We start from the raw sequence: 15,574 nt of genomic DNA, 5'->3' as shown, positions 1-15,574 counted from the left end.
AGTTTCAAATGTGGGACACTGAAAGTCACTGTAATCATCAAAATCGAGCGGTTACTATATATGTTCACATAACGGACATAATGGCAGTAAAATTACATTTGATTCTATTCACAGTAGATGGGTCGCTTCAATCGCTACGTCGCCTCAACTGTTTTGTTTTGGACACTAACGTCATATCACTCTTTATGTGTATGATTCCGTCTATTATGTAAAGATACAATGTTACCCCAGGCACTGGAGGTTGTAATGTTCCGCCCGCCCGCGGCCGGTAGGATAATGCTTCTAGCGGGCGGGCGGAACATTACAACCTCCAGTGCCTGGGGTAATACAATGTGGATACCCTATGGCATTTGTCAGCAGATGTTTAAACATGGACGTATCATAAAGCTAAAAAAATCTGTTTTTACCTCAATCATGAACGTACAAATTTTGTTGAGTATAACGTATCGTAAATTAAATGCTCTGTTTTGTACGCGTGTGCACGCATTTAATGTAATAAACGTGCATGTAATTCGAAACACACGGTCGGCAGTCGCGTTGTCGCGAAATGATCGAACTATGGATGTCCTGTCACGTATTAGCACGTTCAAGGCCGAATAAATACTGATATTTTTATTGCCAAAACAACGTACCCGCCTATTTTACGTTAAATCATTCAAAATTAATTAAATATACCAACAAAAATACTCAGTTATCTTCATTGCCCCTTTGATTGATATTCTAATAAAATATTACCCAGACGTGCATTAAATAAATAATAGTGACATAATAATTAGAGCCAAGCAAAGTTTTTTTAATTTACTGAAATTAAGGCCGTCCCTGGGTGGGCTCGAACCACGAACCTTTCGGTTAACAGCCGAACGCGCTAACCGATTGCGCCACAGAGACATCTACGCCAAATAAGCCAATGAACTTTAAACCCATCATTAGTTCAATGTTCATTGGCCACACAATTGCCAGTAAATATGGTGGTGATGAATTGTAAACGTCAACAATGAGACCAACTCATTTCTTCCGATAATATAACGTTGACAAATGTGACCAGAAGATTTATCAACAACCACGAGTTAAAAATAGGTCTATATATACTTTCCAGCAAAAATCATGAACTTTGGTGTGCTTTTACTTGTATTCAGAATACTCGCATAATATCCCAAACAAACAATATGATATAAGTTTGTTAAAATAACGATCGTTACTTGATGGGACCAGAAGATTTATCAACAACTACGAGTGAAAAATAAGACTATATATACTAAGTACTTTCCAGCAAAATTCATGGACTGTGTGCTTTCATTCAGAATACTAGTACTCGTATAAGTTTGTTAAAATTACGACCGTCCCTGGGTGGGCTCGAACCACCAACCTTTCGGTTAACAGCCGAACGCGCTAACCTATTGCGCCACAGAGACTACTGTTAAGACTCGAAAATAAATAATTACTCATACAACACTTTATCAACAGGTCAATGTTCATTGACAAGTTGCCGGTGTGCCCCAACAACAATTACTCAAACATAAGCATTTCTTTGTTAATCCTTTCACCAATTCCCCTTACTGAAATATCATCTGCCTTATCTCAGTACAGTTTACCTAATCTGATTACAATTTATATGTTTTATTTTTAAATTTTACATAGTTTAATTCATTTGTACTGTATTTCTCTATTATTTTGTAATTTATTTTATTATTTTAACTATCGACACATACTTTAAAAATGCCAGCAAACAAAAAAAAATTAAGTATATACAAATGAAATAATTAAATACATATGTTATAGATCAGTGAGAAAAAAACAAACACAAAAGAAAAGTAGAACCCAAAGTAGGATATTATTTTAATCGCTTTGAGTTCAAACAAATCTGGGTAATGCGTATCAATACTCAAACAGCTAGCCTTCGAAAAGGGGCATTACTATATCAGTTCGTAACCCTAACATAGACCAAACACATTATACTCAGAACCCGTAGTATTTTTAACATTCTTGCTATCCAAGACGGATACCTGGACATAATCGTAATCTGTTTAGTCACTTATAATGAGCTTTCTATAATGGCTTTGTGAAAGACGGACAATCGCAGTCACCAACATGGTAATGATGAAAGCCACGGTTACACGCTACAAAGTTTGCCCAAACCTACTAATTTACTGTGCCGACAACTCGTTACAAAAAATAATAACAGTTTTTAAATTTCGTAGAAAAAGAAGCACAAATAGAACTATGTTTTACATACATTTTAAACCCTTGCACGATGTGACATGTTTATTGTTGTTATGATGTCAATATTCATGACTGTAATCTGGTGACATGTGTGCTACGATAATACGGTGGATTACACCAAACATGTAGTACTAGTAAATACTTGGTTGTAAACCCAGAGGCAAACAAAACACAGAATAATTCGTCGAATATTAACGCGAGGCGTCGAGCTGGTTTTATGGTCTTTCCAGCGAATTTAGTGCTTTGCAATTTAGATAATTCATGTCACGTGATTATACTCGCCAATTTCTGTAAACCCATAGTTGCCAGGGATACATCACCATGGTAAACAGGAACGTGATTCAATTCGAGGTCAATATGAGGTCAATATGGTTAATGAGGCTCGGAGCGATGTTATATTTACAACACGTGCTGTGACGTGGTCTTATAATCGGTGAGTTTATTTATAATTGTTAACAAAATGATAGTCGATAAAATCATCGTCCTGAGCATCACTTTTTTAAACCATCGATGTGCGATAAGATTGGCCGTGAACAGTTGATACGATATACGATATAACAATAGAGGTGAATGAATGTGCCATTTTTGTAATTGCAAGGAGATGAGACACAAAATATGAGCATCACATTATAAAAAAAAAATTAGCTTTATTCATTTATGTGCTAGAGATGGACAAACTGTCCGATGAGGAGTTATTTACTTGTGTGCTTTCTAGTAACGACAGTTATATTTCCAGTATATTAGATCTTTTTTTTTTGGCCTAAAAATTATTTTAACTGCTCTGTTTTGTTATTTATGTCTATGGATTTTGCAAAAGCTTTTGTTTTGCGTATGTTCCAAATAAAATATCCTATTAATTGCATATCCCATCCCATCCCATCCCATCCCATCCCACCCCATCCCCCCCGTCCCATCCAATCCCATCCCATCCCATCCCACCTCATTCCATCCCATCTTAACCTATTCCATCCCATGACGTTACAGGCGAACAAATGTTTATATAGTATTATAACCTGATTAAAAATATATATTGTCGATTAAAAAATCGGTTATTATAGTGCGCCCTCATATGTCATTTTTGACAAATGTAACGTATATACTGTAATATTGCAAACATCTACTAGTATTATTGATGACGTAACGACTCGGTATATTACTATCCACGTACTTTTGCGTTTTGTGACACGGCTGCATACGTGTGTCCGACAACACCGTGGCGGTACTGTCAGTGCTATGGTATAGGCAGTTGTAAAATGCCGAAAAAATCGTGTTTACGATCTCGTAACAGTGAAATGTGAAACGGTTGATTTCGTTTTTTTTTTTTTTTTGTCGTCGTCACCTAAGAGCGGATTCTCCATTGTCCCTAGCTTGAGGACTATTTTTCGGGGATAAAGCTAGTTTGTTTCAATAACTGTGAAGACGCCACCCAATCAAACAAAACTCCAAATCGTTTGTCAACTACATGCGAAAGCATATGAAATGTTTCTGAAAATTCTGACACAAACTCCGCCCTCTAAAGTTGCACTAGCCAATCACATAGGAATGACTCATCATATTCTCAACATTAAACCAATCATATACGCTTCCGATAACATCATTAATAGTACATGTTGTTGACGTCATAGCTATAATTGTCAAACTTACATGGCGAACTAGCGTATTGGTTTGTATCTATCAACGACAACCGCGGGAGGTTACCTCCCGAATTCCGTATGTCAAGATTACGAATATTAATGACACCAGTATCCTTTCAGTAGTTACACTCGGCTTGGTTCGCACGGGGTTAATTACTAGACCATAATAGCATTCAACCAAAATATAATACGTGCCTATAGCAACCGGCGTTGTCTATTCGCGACATTATCCGTGATCATCAGAGTAATCTCTCATATAAATGTGCAGATTGTACGCTAATCAGTGACGTCATGAACGCTTTTGTTTTAGATCTATCTTACCATAATGTGTATGAATCAAATATACAGTACATGATAACTAAACAAAGTATTGGTGGAATTCAGGCACATCCAATGATGGCAATTTCCATTCAGTCACATGACTGGTCTGATAGAAAAAAGGTTATTTTTTTATTTGAATATTCTCAAATATAGGGCGTAGGGGACATATGAATTATATACTTAATTGTAATTCAATCATATGATTACTGAAATATAGGCGTTCTGTGAAGGCTTACTGGGACATGATAGTGAGGGATAAACAAAAATATTAACTCTTCAAACGAGATACTATCAAACTCGTGCTAACACGAGACTAACTCGTGCTAACACAAGACTAACTCGTACTAACACGAGACTAACTCGTGCTAACACGAGACTAACTCTTTATACCAAGACACATACTTCGTACTCGTAATAATGAGATATAAAAAGATTCTGTCGGGTTGTTGTAACGGAATAGTTTGAACACGAATACCTAACTTGTTTATTTAGAATATATAATGGCCTTGTTTTGTTTGGCGCTCTGTCATCTGTCATAAATCTCACCTTACTGCTTTCGTCAAGATGTAATAGCAAACACAATTAAAAAAAATATCCACATCGCCATTTTAAAATATCCACATCGCCATTTTGATTGATATTTTACTAAAATAGAAAGTTTTATCCAAACGTGTTTTAAATGACAATAGTCGTTTATTACTTCACTAAGTTGTTTAAACATATTAAGCTTCGGGTAATTTGATAATGAATTACATGCTTTGAAAAACAATCAAGTTATTCATTTTGGGGGGGGGGGTTACGTGTAAAGAAATCTCCAAACACGTATTGAATATTTAGCCAAAACGTAGTTGTTAAAACCACGGTTACTAGTCGGTGTCTGACTAGTAACCGTGTTAAAACTTAGTAAAACTACACCGTCCCTGGGTGGGCTCGAACCACCAACCTTTCGGTTAACAGCCGAACGCGCTAACCGATTGCGCCACAGAGACAGCTACGCCTGCCAAATACAAATACACACTCATACAATACACAACCAACAGGTCAATGTCTACTGGCTAGTTAGTGGCTAGTTTATTAAGATTCTATTATGATGATGACCTGGAAAATGAAAATTACAAACAAGATATAACATATGTATAACAAAAATATGCAAATCTGAATGTATATGTGTACTTCAATAAGCGACTTGGTCAACTTTGCCAAGAAAAAATAATGTCCTTATATGTGTAATCATTATAAACAAAGTGTTACGCATAGATTTGAGAATGTATTCAAACGTTTAGTGGTCCCTAACAATATACTTTCACTGCAATTACATGGGTGACCGACAGGCTGGGTGACCGACTAGACTACGAAAGGCACTATTGTAACAGACTTTGAGGGCGCTCAGGGTTTATCACAGTCCCTCTATCGACGGAGGGACTGTGGGTCTTTTAGAGGGTTTATGCTTTATACTGTTATATTAGTGAGCAGTTGTAAACAGACATCAGATCAACTCGTCTCCAGTGATAATACAATGTTGATAGATTTAAAACATTATGTATTGCATCATAAATAAATATCTCAAATTAATTGCTTTACTAAACAACACAAATTATATGCCTAGAAAATATAAGTCTGTCTATTGTCCACAATGACCGTGACGCTCAGACATTTTCTCAATTCAAACACCGATTGATTTTATTTTAAACTAATAACAAGCTTTTGACGAGACCAAATGTATACATTTATAATCCTTTTACCTAAGTTATGGGCAGAATAAATGTCAACAACCGAGAACAGGAATATTAAACTTCACATACGTTCCAGCAAAATTCATGAACCATGTGCTTTTATTCAGTCACATAATATTCGATGCAAACAAAATGGTATATATTGCAACGACGTCCTCGGGTTTATTCTCCGAAAATTTAATCTATGTTTATGCCCTCATCGTCGAAAACGAGAAAGTCCGAGAGTGAAGAAAATGTGTGTGTGCTGCGTGAAAATGAACATGTATGATTCAACCAACGTTATATTTGAAGACCCAGTGTATGTGGAAATATTTTGAGGTTGGTTTTGGAATTGTACATTCACTGTTTTATTTTTCGAATATTTTATGCTTTTTATGCCCTCATCGATGAAAATGAGAAAGTCTGAGAGTGAAAAAAAATGTATGTTTGCTGCCTAAAAACGGACGTGTATTATTTAACCAACGTTATATTTGAAGACCCAATGTATGTGGAAATATTTTGAGGTTGGTTTTAAAATTGTACGTCAACTGGTTTGTTTTCCGAATATTTTATTCTATGTATGCCCTCATCGTTGAAAATGAGAAAGTCGGAGTCCGAGGAAAACAGATGTATGCGACCTAAAACGGACGATGATTCAATCAATTTCAGTTATGCACTAAACTCATCCAATCGTAAGTAAGGTTTTCTAAATTATGTAAACAAAGTAACCATGTTGTTTCAATTATACCATTATTCTCTTCATATCATTAAAATGCGGCAGTCGTCGTGCCGCGTCCTGTTCGATATGGGACTCATAGCGACGTATACAACGCGTGTAAAATACATTGTTTATTTACATGAAATTCGAACACGCGCTGCGCGACGACCACCGCGCTTTAACACAACAATTTCCACTATTTACGAAATTAAAAATACTTTTAATGTCACGCAAAACTAAAGAAATGTTTAACAATTTACTATTAATACCAAAAAACAATTCTTTCAAGTGAATTGAATACGTTGAAATAATTGTATAAGAATTAGATTTCGTTGTGACATTCGGTAATTTTATTTTATTTACCAAATGTTTTAAAAATCATACGCAGAGGGGGAATATAAATTTCAATTAAAGTTAGTAAATCTATATAAGTTGTTGGGGACGATAAATAGGATATATAATAAGCGATATTAAGTTTAATGCGTGCACCATATGGGGTGAATGGATTTGTGTGAAAAATTTAAATAGATAGTTGCGTCTCCGAACATCTGGAGCATGTACAAATATGTATTCATATCATATCTGTAATTTCTTTGTCATTCCACACTGAAGTGTCAAATAATGAACAATATCGGACCACAGCATTCCATGCATTCTCTGTGCGCCCGGTAAACAAATTATGAGTGTCCCGGTGATATGGCAACATTGATCTTGTGACCTTTAGTGACCCTGCACGAATAAATCTGACGTCAATATGTAGTCGACAATCAAGTCAGTGATACAACTGCCAATCGGTTGCAGTGGTATTTAATCCAGGTCGGATAAATAATGAGAAAAATACGGTGAGCTAAATTTTGCAAGTCAGCGCAAATTGTTTTTCATCATGGGGAACCTTTATCGTTCGAAACTATAGCGAGAACTAGTATCACCCACCCCCTGAAACAGGAAAGAGAAAGGCACTTTCAATTTGTGGGAGTGGATAGAATGTCAAGCGATATTTAATATTAATTATCCAAATCAAGGTCACCATATGGTAAGGATCAATCGATTGGCCCATTTATCTTGCAAAAAACAAATTTATTGTAAAAGGCCACATTCATCAAGATGTGGTTTGGAGACGAATAATTTTATAAAACGACTTATAAAAAAAAAAAAAGTATGTGTATATTTATTTCTGTTTAAAAGTGTGAACAACTTGAACCTCTATGTGAAAATACTTTTTCTTTCATTTGAAACGGTCGACTGTTGTCTGTTCCAAGAGAAACATATTCTTACCTTTTTAACTTTTTTATCTGACTTTGAGAGTTGTTCACCTTTTACTACCGTCAGTACCATTGTTATATGTGTCAAGTGGTTTGAATACAGACTCGAGGTGAAGTGGTTTGTTCTCTGAGTTACATTCAGGTTTAGTTGTTACAATAGACAAGGTTCATTTGAAAAGTACAGTACACCTAAAATAGAACTAAATACTAGTAAATAGAAGAATTCAATGATGCAATGTCATGTCAACGAATATATTAAATTGACAGTGTCATCAATTCCGGCAATGTGTGCACCTGACATTACCTCCACCCCTTCTATACAAATATACAGGATCTATTTCATTCTATTTGTAATAAATCGTGTCCTTGTATATTTGCCTCTTTTGTTCGATTCTAAACACGAGGACAATATTACCCATACGTTTGCATTGCATTCCACTTGGCGAACAACGCAGTAAAATTCGCTGACATTGTCGGCAAAAAAGAACAATACTATACAATTCAACAATGGGGTTAGGAGCAAGAAAGTCGTTAATTTGGTTGTTTATCGGAGGTTGCCATATACAAAAAACATTATTGTGTCTATATAGAGGAGGGTATTGTTATTTTTCTGTGGTCTTGATTATTATTCGGCTTTCCCATGACATGAACACGTAACAACATCGTCATTGATATATTATTCAATTTATTCTTTCATGGCGAATAACAAATCCAATAAAACCAAATAAACATATAAATAGTTATCGATTTTACCATAAATATAAATTGGTGTAATGTCAATTTGTATTTGTGTGTTGTTGTGTTGTTTGCATGCTGTGTATAATCACGGTTCATCTACAGTAATAAAGGCACTGTGGCAGAATCCTGATCACAACGCGTTTTACGTCAACTCAGTATGTTCATCCGGTATGCAAAGCGTGATACAGTTGTACCACACGCCGCGGCGGGTGATAACGTAGCCTTGCTGATGGTGTAATACTATACCAGCAACATTTAGATTTAATTAAAATGCTACACGTCGAGTATTGCCAAAATACATCAAATTACACATTCCACTTTTGATCAATATTATATATTAACCGGAATTTATTTCACTATGAGTCCCAGTAAGCTGATTTATGAATGAAACAACCAACAACTGTGCGCATTTTATTTTCCAAAACTATTTAAATTGGGCACTAACGCGAGAACGAGGTGAGTACCGTCATATTCCGGCGTTAAGAGTGACTTCATTTGAGTAGGAGAAACTTCCATGATTTAAACTCGCATGTATTGCCTGTCTTAGCAAGAATACAAAACTCTTTGATTTATGGCACACCATTTCATCAGCAGACAATTGCAAAGTATATTCATCGGACGTAATGCGTAAGACAATACACATCCCATATCACGAAAATGGACTTTACAACTTAATGAATTGGACGTGGGAAAGTGTTTCTTCTTTTAAATTCCAGAAATTGCTACCATTCTGAACATTAACAATCTAAACAGGCTGATTTAGAGAACTACATGTATTATGAAAAATAATATCCTAAAGCGGATGTATCATGAACTGTGTTTTTAATAAATATCGGAGTTACACACTTACTCCGGGTGTTCAACAGCACAGCGTTAATGAGTAAGTTTCCTCGTAACGATAACACGGTACGACACAATACAAAGAATCCCTGGACTGACCTTACCAATAAATGGGGACATACATGCAATTTTAATTTTTCCACCCGATCGACCGCTGTGAATGGCATCGGAATAGAAACTCAAGATGGCATTTAGTCAGCGTTGCTTTTAGCTCAATGCGTTTCAAATGAGTCATGCTACAATGCCAGACATTCCAAACGACGATTCGTTTAGATACCCCTAGTGTAAACTGTGCTTTGGTAAATCGGATATCATATATCATTTTCCGATCGATGCATGCGAGGTCCGCTACGGTTGGTTTTCAGGTCGCCACAACAGGTAAGACAAACACTTTCTCCGCCCAAGTGGGTTAATCATATCCGATAATTTTACGCTTAGTGTCATGCCCTTTGGGCTGTCCGGTCCGACATTCATTAAAAAATGCCAGGGGTTCCCAAATCAGACTTGGTTACCTTCATGTGACCAACGTGGGCGAATCTGTCTTTGATTGTAGGCTATTAATAGAACTTTATGAAATGTCAAATTCAATTTAGCAAAGGCATCATTTTAAAATTGGCATCTTTCACGAGAACAGATGCTCATCAGGTCCCGAACAGTACAAACGTATTTGTATTTTCAGACCAAGCCGCGATATCAGTCTCGGTTTAAAATGTTTATGTTAAAAGTAAGCGTCGTATTTGCAACATATGGAGTAGATTTAATGTTCTATTCGTGTTATCTCGTTAACGCGAGGAGGGTACTATTGAGTGTGCGTGTGTGTGTAAGTGTGTTAGATTATCGCTCTCGCAAAGCGTGTGTGAGATCTTTGCTTAAAGGCATAAAATATGCAAATATACCGCGCACTGATGCAGGTGATTTCTTTGTGCATTCTCTTTTTATACGCGAATCGCTGGAATGTCGTTTTGCACGCACGTTGGTGGACGCTGTTAAGCAATCTCATCCCCACCGCAACGGGCGTGGTTTCAAAGAGTGCATCCTCACTGCAACGGTATTTTCTCGAACTATTGAAATCAATATGTCCCAACTTTAGTTCACTTATTAATATCGAGGCCCGGTGCTTGTTTATTTGCACGTTTCAAATTGAAATTATGCGAAACATCCTCGTGTCCAGAGGGCGTAGTGGCTTGTAACTGGCACAGCCAGAACACCACGAGTGGGTCGTAAAGCCAACCATAATAGAGGTATACCCAGTGTACGATAGCGGTACATGTACTACATTGTGACAATTCGATTGTCGTCTTGCTGGAGTAGGCAGCTGGCCACCTTTTTTTAAAAATAACCTACATATCCAGTATTATTGTCTCTGTATTTTAGTGAAAGATGGACATGAACTCACCGGGTGTGGATTCCAGGACGAAAGATGGAGCTAAGGTGGCGAAATTTAGTTCAAGAATGGATTCTCTCCTAGCAACATTGAAGCAGGATATTGTAAGTACATTTGTAAGCCATTGTTGCGTGCGAACAGTCAACATTTAGTGAGCTGGTTCTGGTTACATTTGTCATATTCGTTCTCTGTTCTTGTAAACAAACCCTCGTATTGTGTGGTACGTAGTGGTACTTAAAAGTCCTCGGCTTATGTACTAGAATGGTACGTTGGTTGGTACTGTTTGAAATACTTCAGTTGCATTCAAGTTGAACAAGCAGGGATTCGTGCAGGCGGTGACCCGAATGTATTATCAATATTATATTTCTAAAATTGGATTTTTTTTTCAAGTGCGTTTTTTTTTTATGATGAAATAGCAAACAACAGTGTGAAGTTGACCATATTCCGCCATCTTGGTAAAAACCTGTTAGCTCTAACTGACACTCAGAAATAATTAAGTGCCTCCCACGGAGAAGTCATTCAATCTTGACTACTGATGTTGTGTTGGGGTCTTGGGACCTACATGTGGACATAGCCATATCGAGTGTTTTAATTGTATAGTAACGGTCAAAGCAGTCTTAAAAACAAACATATCAAATATACGTAGAACCACTGAACTCCATCACACTAACTTGAATATGAATTTTCACCCAAGATGGCTACCAGCTCAACATATCATATTGGATTACAGAATTCATTTCGCAAAACTGTCCCAGCCGGCTTTCAGGGGCGGGCCATTTAGAATCAGGGAGGGGCAGATTCCACGGAAAATGTTCAAACTGTTCACCCAGAAAAGCTTGCCACAATGATAGACGTGAATATAATTGTTAACTTTAAAAACAGAAATCATAGTAAGCGCAAAAAATGGTTTACCTCTTTCTTTCCATCTTCCAAAGCTAGCCCCCCGGAGAGTTCAATTGGTCCACCCTTGAGGCGAATATATGTTTTTTGCTTGTAACGCCAATTAGACATATTCAATCAAATATGCCAGTAATTGTTTGTCAATGTGATACCATGTCGGCATTCAAAGCTTTGTCACCGGGATGTGCCATGGCCGTTTTAACAATACCGACATTGTCGTGGAATTGCATTTAATAATCTTTATATTGACTGTGGATTTGTTCGTGACCTCCGTTGTTGAGCGGTTCGCACATGGGAAATGAAATGTTACTGAACTCATATTCTTTATTATCAGTGATTATATTTGACTTGAAAATAATAAAGTTACACTCTCATATAAGGTTTCTGGTGTAAATGGACTGTGTTAGTTATTTGGCAATTAGTAGCAGTGTCTTGCTGTGTCCACATTATTTATTTTGGCCAATGTTATTTAAAAGTACATGGATACATCTAAAATTAATGAGTACTCGATCACTGTGTTCACGGCCGCGGCAAAAATGGCAGGGGTGGGAACATCCAATGACAACGGTATGTAGCATATGCAACAATTTATGGTAATTACTCTCACTTATTTACACTTACAGAAAGCACTTCGTTGTCAAGGAGATCAAGTATCCGAAACGATGTGGAATTTATATCAAACTTTTGAAGATGTCCTTTACGAAAGATCGACGTTTTTGTTTTCCAACGAAAAGATAAGCGAAGAAAGCATGGAGGACGGAGATAGCGGTGTTGCTACGGCGACGGAGGATGGAGGCGAGGAATGTAATAACACCAAGTATCTGTCACAGAGAGAGCCATCCCATGGCAACTTTCTTAACGACGATACTGGGGAAAACGATAAATATGTGCCCCCACGTGCTTGGTATGAACTTGACGACGAAGACGATGACGAAAACGAATACACACCCCAGAATAAAAATACCAGAAACGGACTGACAGAGGAATGGATAAAATACGGACATTTCCAGTTAACTGGAAAACATTACGAAATGACAGGCGAAAAGGATATACCTGATAGAGACTCTGACACAATACAGTATGATTGGGGTAGTTTTAGCGATGACGATGAGGTGGCGACTTTACCTTACGACTGGGAAGCCGAGGAACTCACGTGGTCTAATAACGACAAATCTGAGCCGCAAACTAAAAGTCACCGACAAATGTATCGAATCGAGGACCAAAAAGTCGTACCAAATAGCGCCGGACATTATCACGTGCCCTCCAATAAGAAAATAGGTAGTGAGCATAGCAACAACTATAACAAAACAACAACCAATAACTGGGAAACCAACACAACGCCGCTATGGTCACGTGGCGCACACCACAGTTGTGAGAACAACACCGGAAAGATCACGTGCAAGGATTCATATAATGGAATGTCAAATAGGTCGTCAAATTCTCTCAGTCACCTAACTTCCACTCAGAGCAGTTGTAATCAAAACAACGTCGATATCGTTTGTACCTGTAAACATAACTCTGCTGTTCCAAATATGCGACCGTTTGAACGACCGGGTGGCAAACATATTGATAAAAATAATAACGAAAACGCAAGTAGGACTACAAATAAAAGGATCATAACTAACGGAACTTTAAGTGATATCAGGAAAAAGAAACAAGACGACGGAATTGTGGGAAATGTTAGAGCAACCGACAAAGAATTCGACGACGACAATAAACGAACGTTAATGAGGGCGTTTTCGGAAAGAATTCCGCGAGTTAGCTCCACAGTATCGTTACCAAATAGTAGCAATACATCGACACAAGGGGCGCATATCCATCCAGATATTACACAACATTATAATTATAGACGCCACAGTATTACGAACGTAGCCGGAAATAGACAACCTCTCATACTTAGCGACATGGACACGAATTTTACTGAAAATGTTATACCTAAAACCGATGGTATGCCAGTAAAATTTAATGACCTGCGATATCACAGAAACACAAGAGTCGAAAGTTCACCTGGTGACGGCGATCTAGACTTGAGAGTCGGCGACAATCAGACTGAGCTCGGGATCGGCTCGAATTGGGCCAATAGAAGGACGACGTGGGATTTAGGTGCTCAAGATTTTGACTTAGACAGAGAGTTAGCAAAAGAGCAACACGATCACTCATATTTTGAGGAAAAACGCCCACGATTACGAACTTATCATGGTCCCGTACTCCCCAGTAAAATATACTTCCCCACGAAAGAGCAATGCTCGATTCCTTCTTCTAATGCGAATAAAGCAGAGAAAGCAAACGGAATGTTACATGCGCATGACAAAACAAGACGAAAAAGTAATGACAAAGAAACACTGAGACTGTGTGCAATTCGCTACGCAGGTTTCAAAGCCGCGTGGCAAAGCCCCAATAACGTTGGCAAGCGGCGATCTTTCAGCGGTTTCACAGTGCTGGATAAATCGAACCATGTCAATAGACGTCGCGAAAGCAGTCGGGAGCAATTGCAATCAACATATTGTTAAATTTAAACGAAAATAAAATATAAATTTAATTTATTGCCATTTTATATCAGGAGGACGTGCCATTTTCAATAAAACTGAACAGTGATATTATTTTTTTATTCAGTTTTTGCACCGTGACTCCATGTAATTGATATTTCTACCAGATCAGAATTTCATCTCATTGTATTTTATTTCTATATGAAGCGACGATTATATCTAGATATTTAATACACGCTTAAAATGGAATGTTGTTTTTTCTACGCCAGAACGTATGTTTGAGATATTTCTGTATGAATACAGTATATATTTATATAGTTAACTACAGGGTGCTTGCGAATCGCATTATAACGTTCCTATAATATTACAAGTTCAAATAGGTCACAAAATCTTCTGAGATGTTTTAGTAACCGTTTGAACCCCTCAACTCTTTGAATAATATTAGCGTTATTATCCCTAACTCCTCTACAATTTTATCATGGGTCAATATAATTTGGTCGCGGGTCAGGGGGCCAGAGTAGACCAATTACAGAAGTATTTCTATCATGTATGTATAAGTGCGTTTGGGTCAGGGGTCCAATCTGGAAAAACTTAAAGGATATTTCGTTTGATCACGTTTTGCATGTTGCATCATAATGGCCGTGGGAATTAGTGTTGTGTGAATTGATCGTAATATTCGACGAAGTGTACACGATCACGCTGTCACCCATAAGGTACAGAATTCTGACGTGAGGGCACGCCGTATTTCACGCTGCTTTTCCTCTAAATAAAAACCTGATACGACTCGTAAATATCGCATGGCTGAAATCTCACACATTGATCTCTACTAAAGTAGTCCAGTTTAAATATATACTCAGTCTCTATAAAACTTTCTAGTGAAAACTATCCATCCATATGATATATATCACCCAAGACGTACATATATTGACGTTGTGTCTGTCATCGCTGTTCATTTCCTATACCTAGTCAACCATCACACAAATGTAACCCTTTCGAATGTATCACCCGCTAAAACACTTAATTCGCTGAACATGTATATATGAATGTTTACGGGAAAGGAGTCGATTTCTTCGGCGGCCGCGTGGTATGCCATCAGCTAGGCCAGTCTAAACATTACATCGACATTACTCAGTACAGACCAGTACATGTATATGAAATCTATTGATCCATTTCCCCGCTGTGTTTGTAAATTTATCAGTTTTCTTCTATCACGCCGCTACAAGACCTGAATGTTGCAGTTGACTGACTGACGATGGAAGTACGTGGAAAACATAGTTGTATTTATAGCTTTTACAAAACAAAGTTCCATTGCGGCCTGTAAGTGTTGTTTATATGTCACGACTTTTACTAGTAACTTAG

The 15,574-nt window shown here is 37.4% G+C and overlaps 1 protein-coding gene and 1 non-coding gene across 4 annotated transcripts; one reads left to right on the top strand and one right to left on the bottom strand.

Annotated features, from left to right (window-relative positions):
- Positions 1-5,090: 5,090 nt before the first annotated feature.
- On the bottom strand, positions 5,091-5,164 carry TRNAN-GUU (transfer RNA asparagine (anticodon GUU)). The gene has a single exon. It is a non-coding gene; the product is annotated as a tRNA-Asn (tRNA).
- Positions 5,165-9,039: 3,875 nt separating this feature from the next.
- On the top strand, positions 9,040-14,459 carry LOC100373885 (uncharacterized). 3 transcript variants are annotated; one of them, XM_078013286.2, is made up of 3 exons: positions 9,040-9,061; positions 10,820-10,933; positions 12,353-14,459. In XM_078013286.2, exons 2-3 carry the CDS (start codon positions 10,826-10,828, stop codon positions 14,237-14,239), a joined length of 1,995 nt encoding a protein of 664 aa, XP_077869412.2. In that variant the 5' UTR covers positions 9,040-9,061; positions 10,820-10,825; the 3' UTR covers positions 14,240-14,459. The 3 variants fall into 3 exon arrangements, with proteins under 3 accessions (XP_077869412.2, XP_077869411.2, XP_077869413.2); XM_078013285.2 differs by lacking the exon at positions 9,040-9,061 and adding an exon at positions 9,769-9,823; XM_078013287.2 differs by lacking the exon at positions 9,040-9,061 and adding an exon at positions 10,660-10,686.
- Positions 14,460-15,574: the final 1,115 nt, after the last annotated feature.

Source organism: Saccoglossus kowalevskii, chromosome 3 (genome assembly GCF_978046115.1).
Source record: "Saccoglossus kowalevskii chromosome 3, keSacKowa6.1, whole genome shotgun sequence".
Classification (NCBI taxonomy): domain Eukaryota; kingdom Metazoa; phylum Hemichordata; class Enteropneusta; family Harrimaniidae; genus Saccoglossus; species Saccoglossus kowalevskii.
Note: the sequence above shows the minus strand (reverse complement) of the source record. Positions and strands in the feature narration are given on the sequence as shown.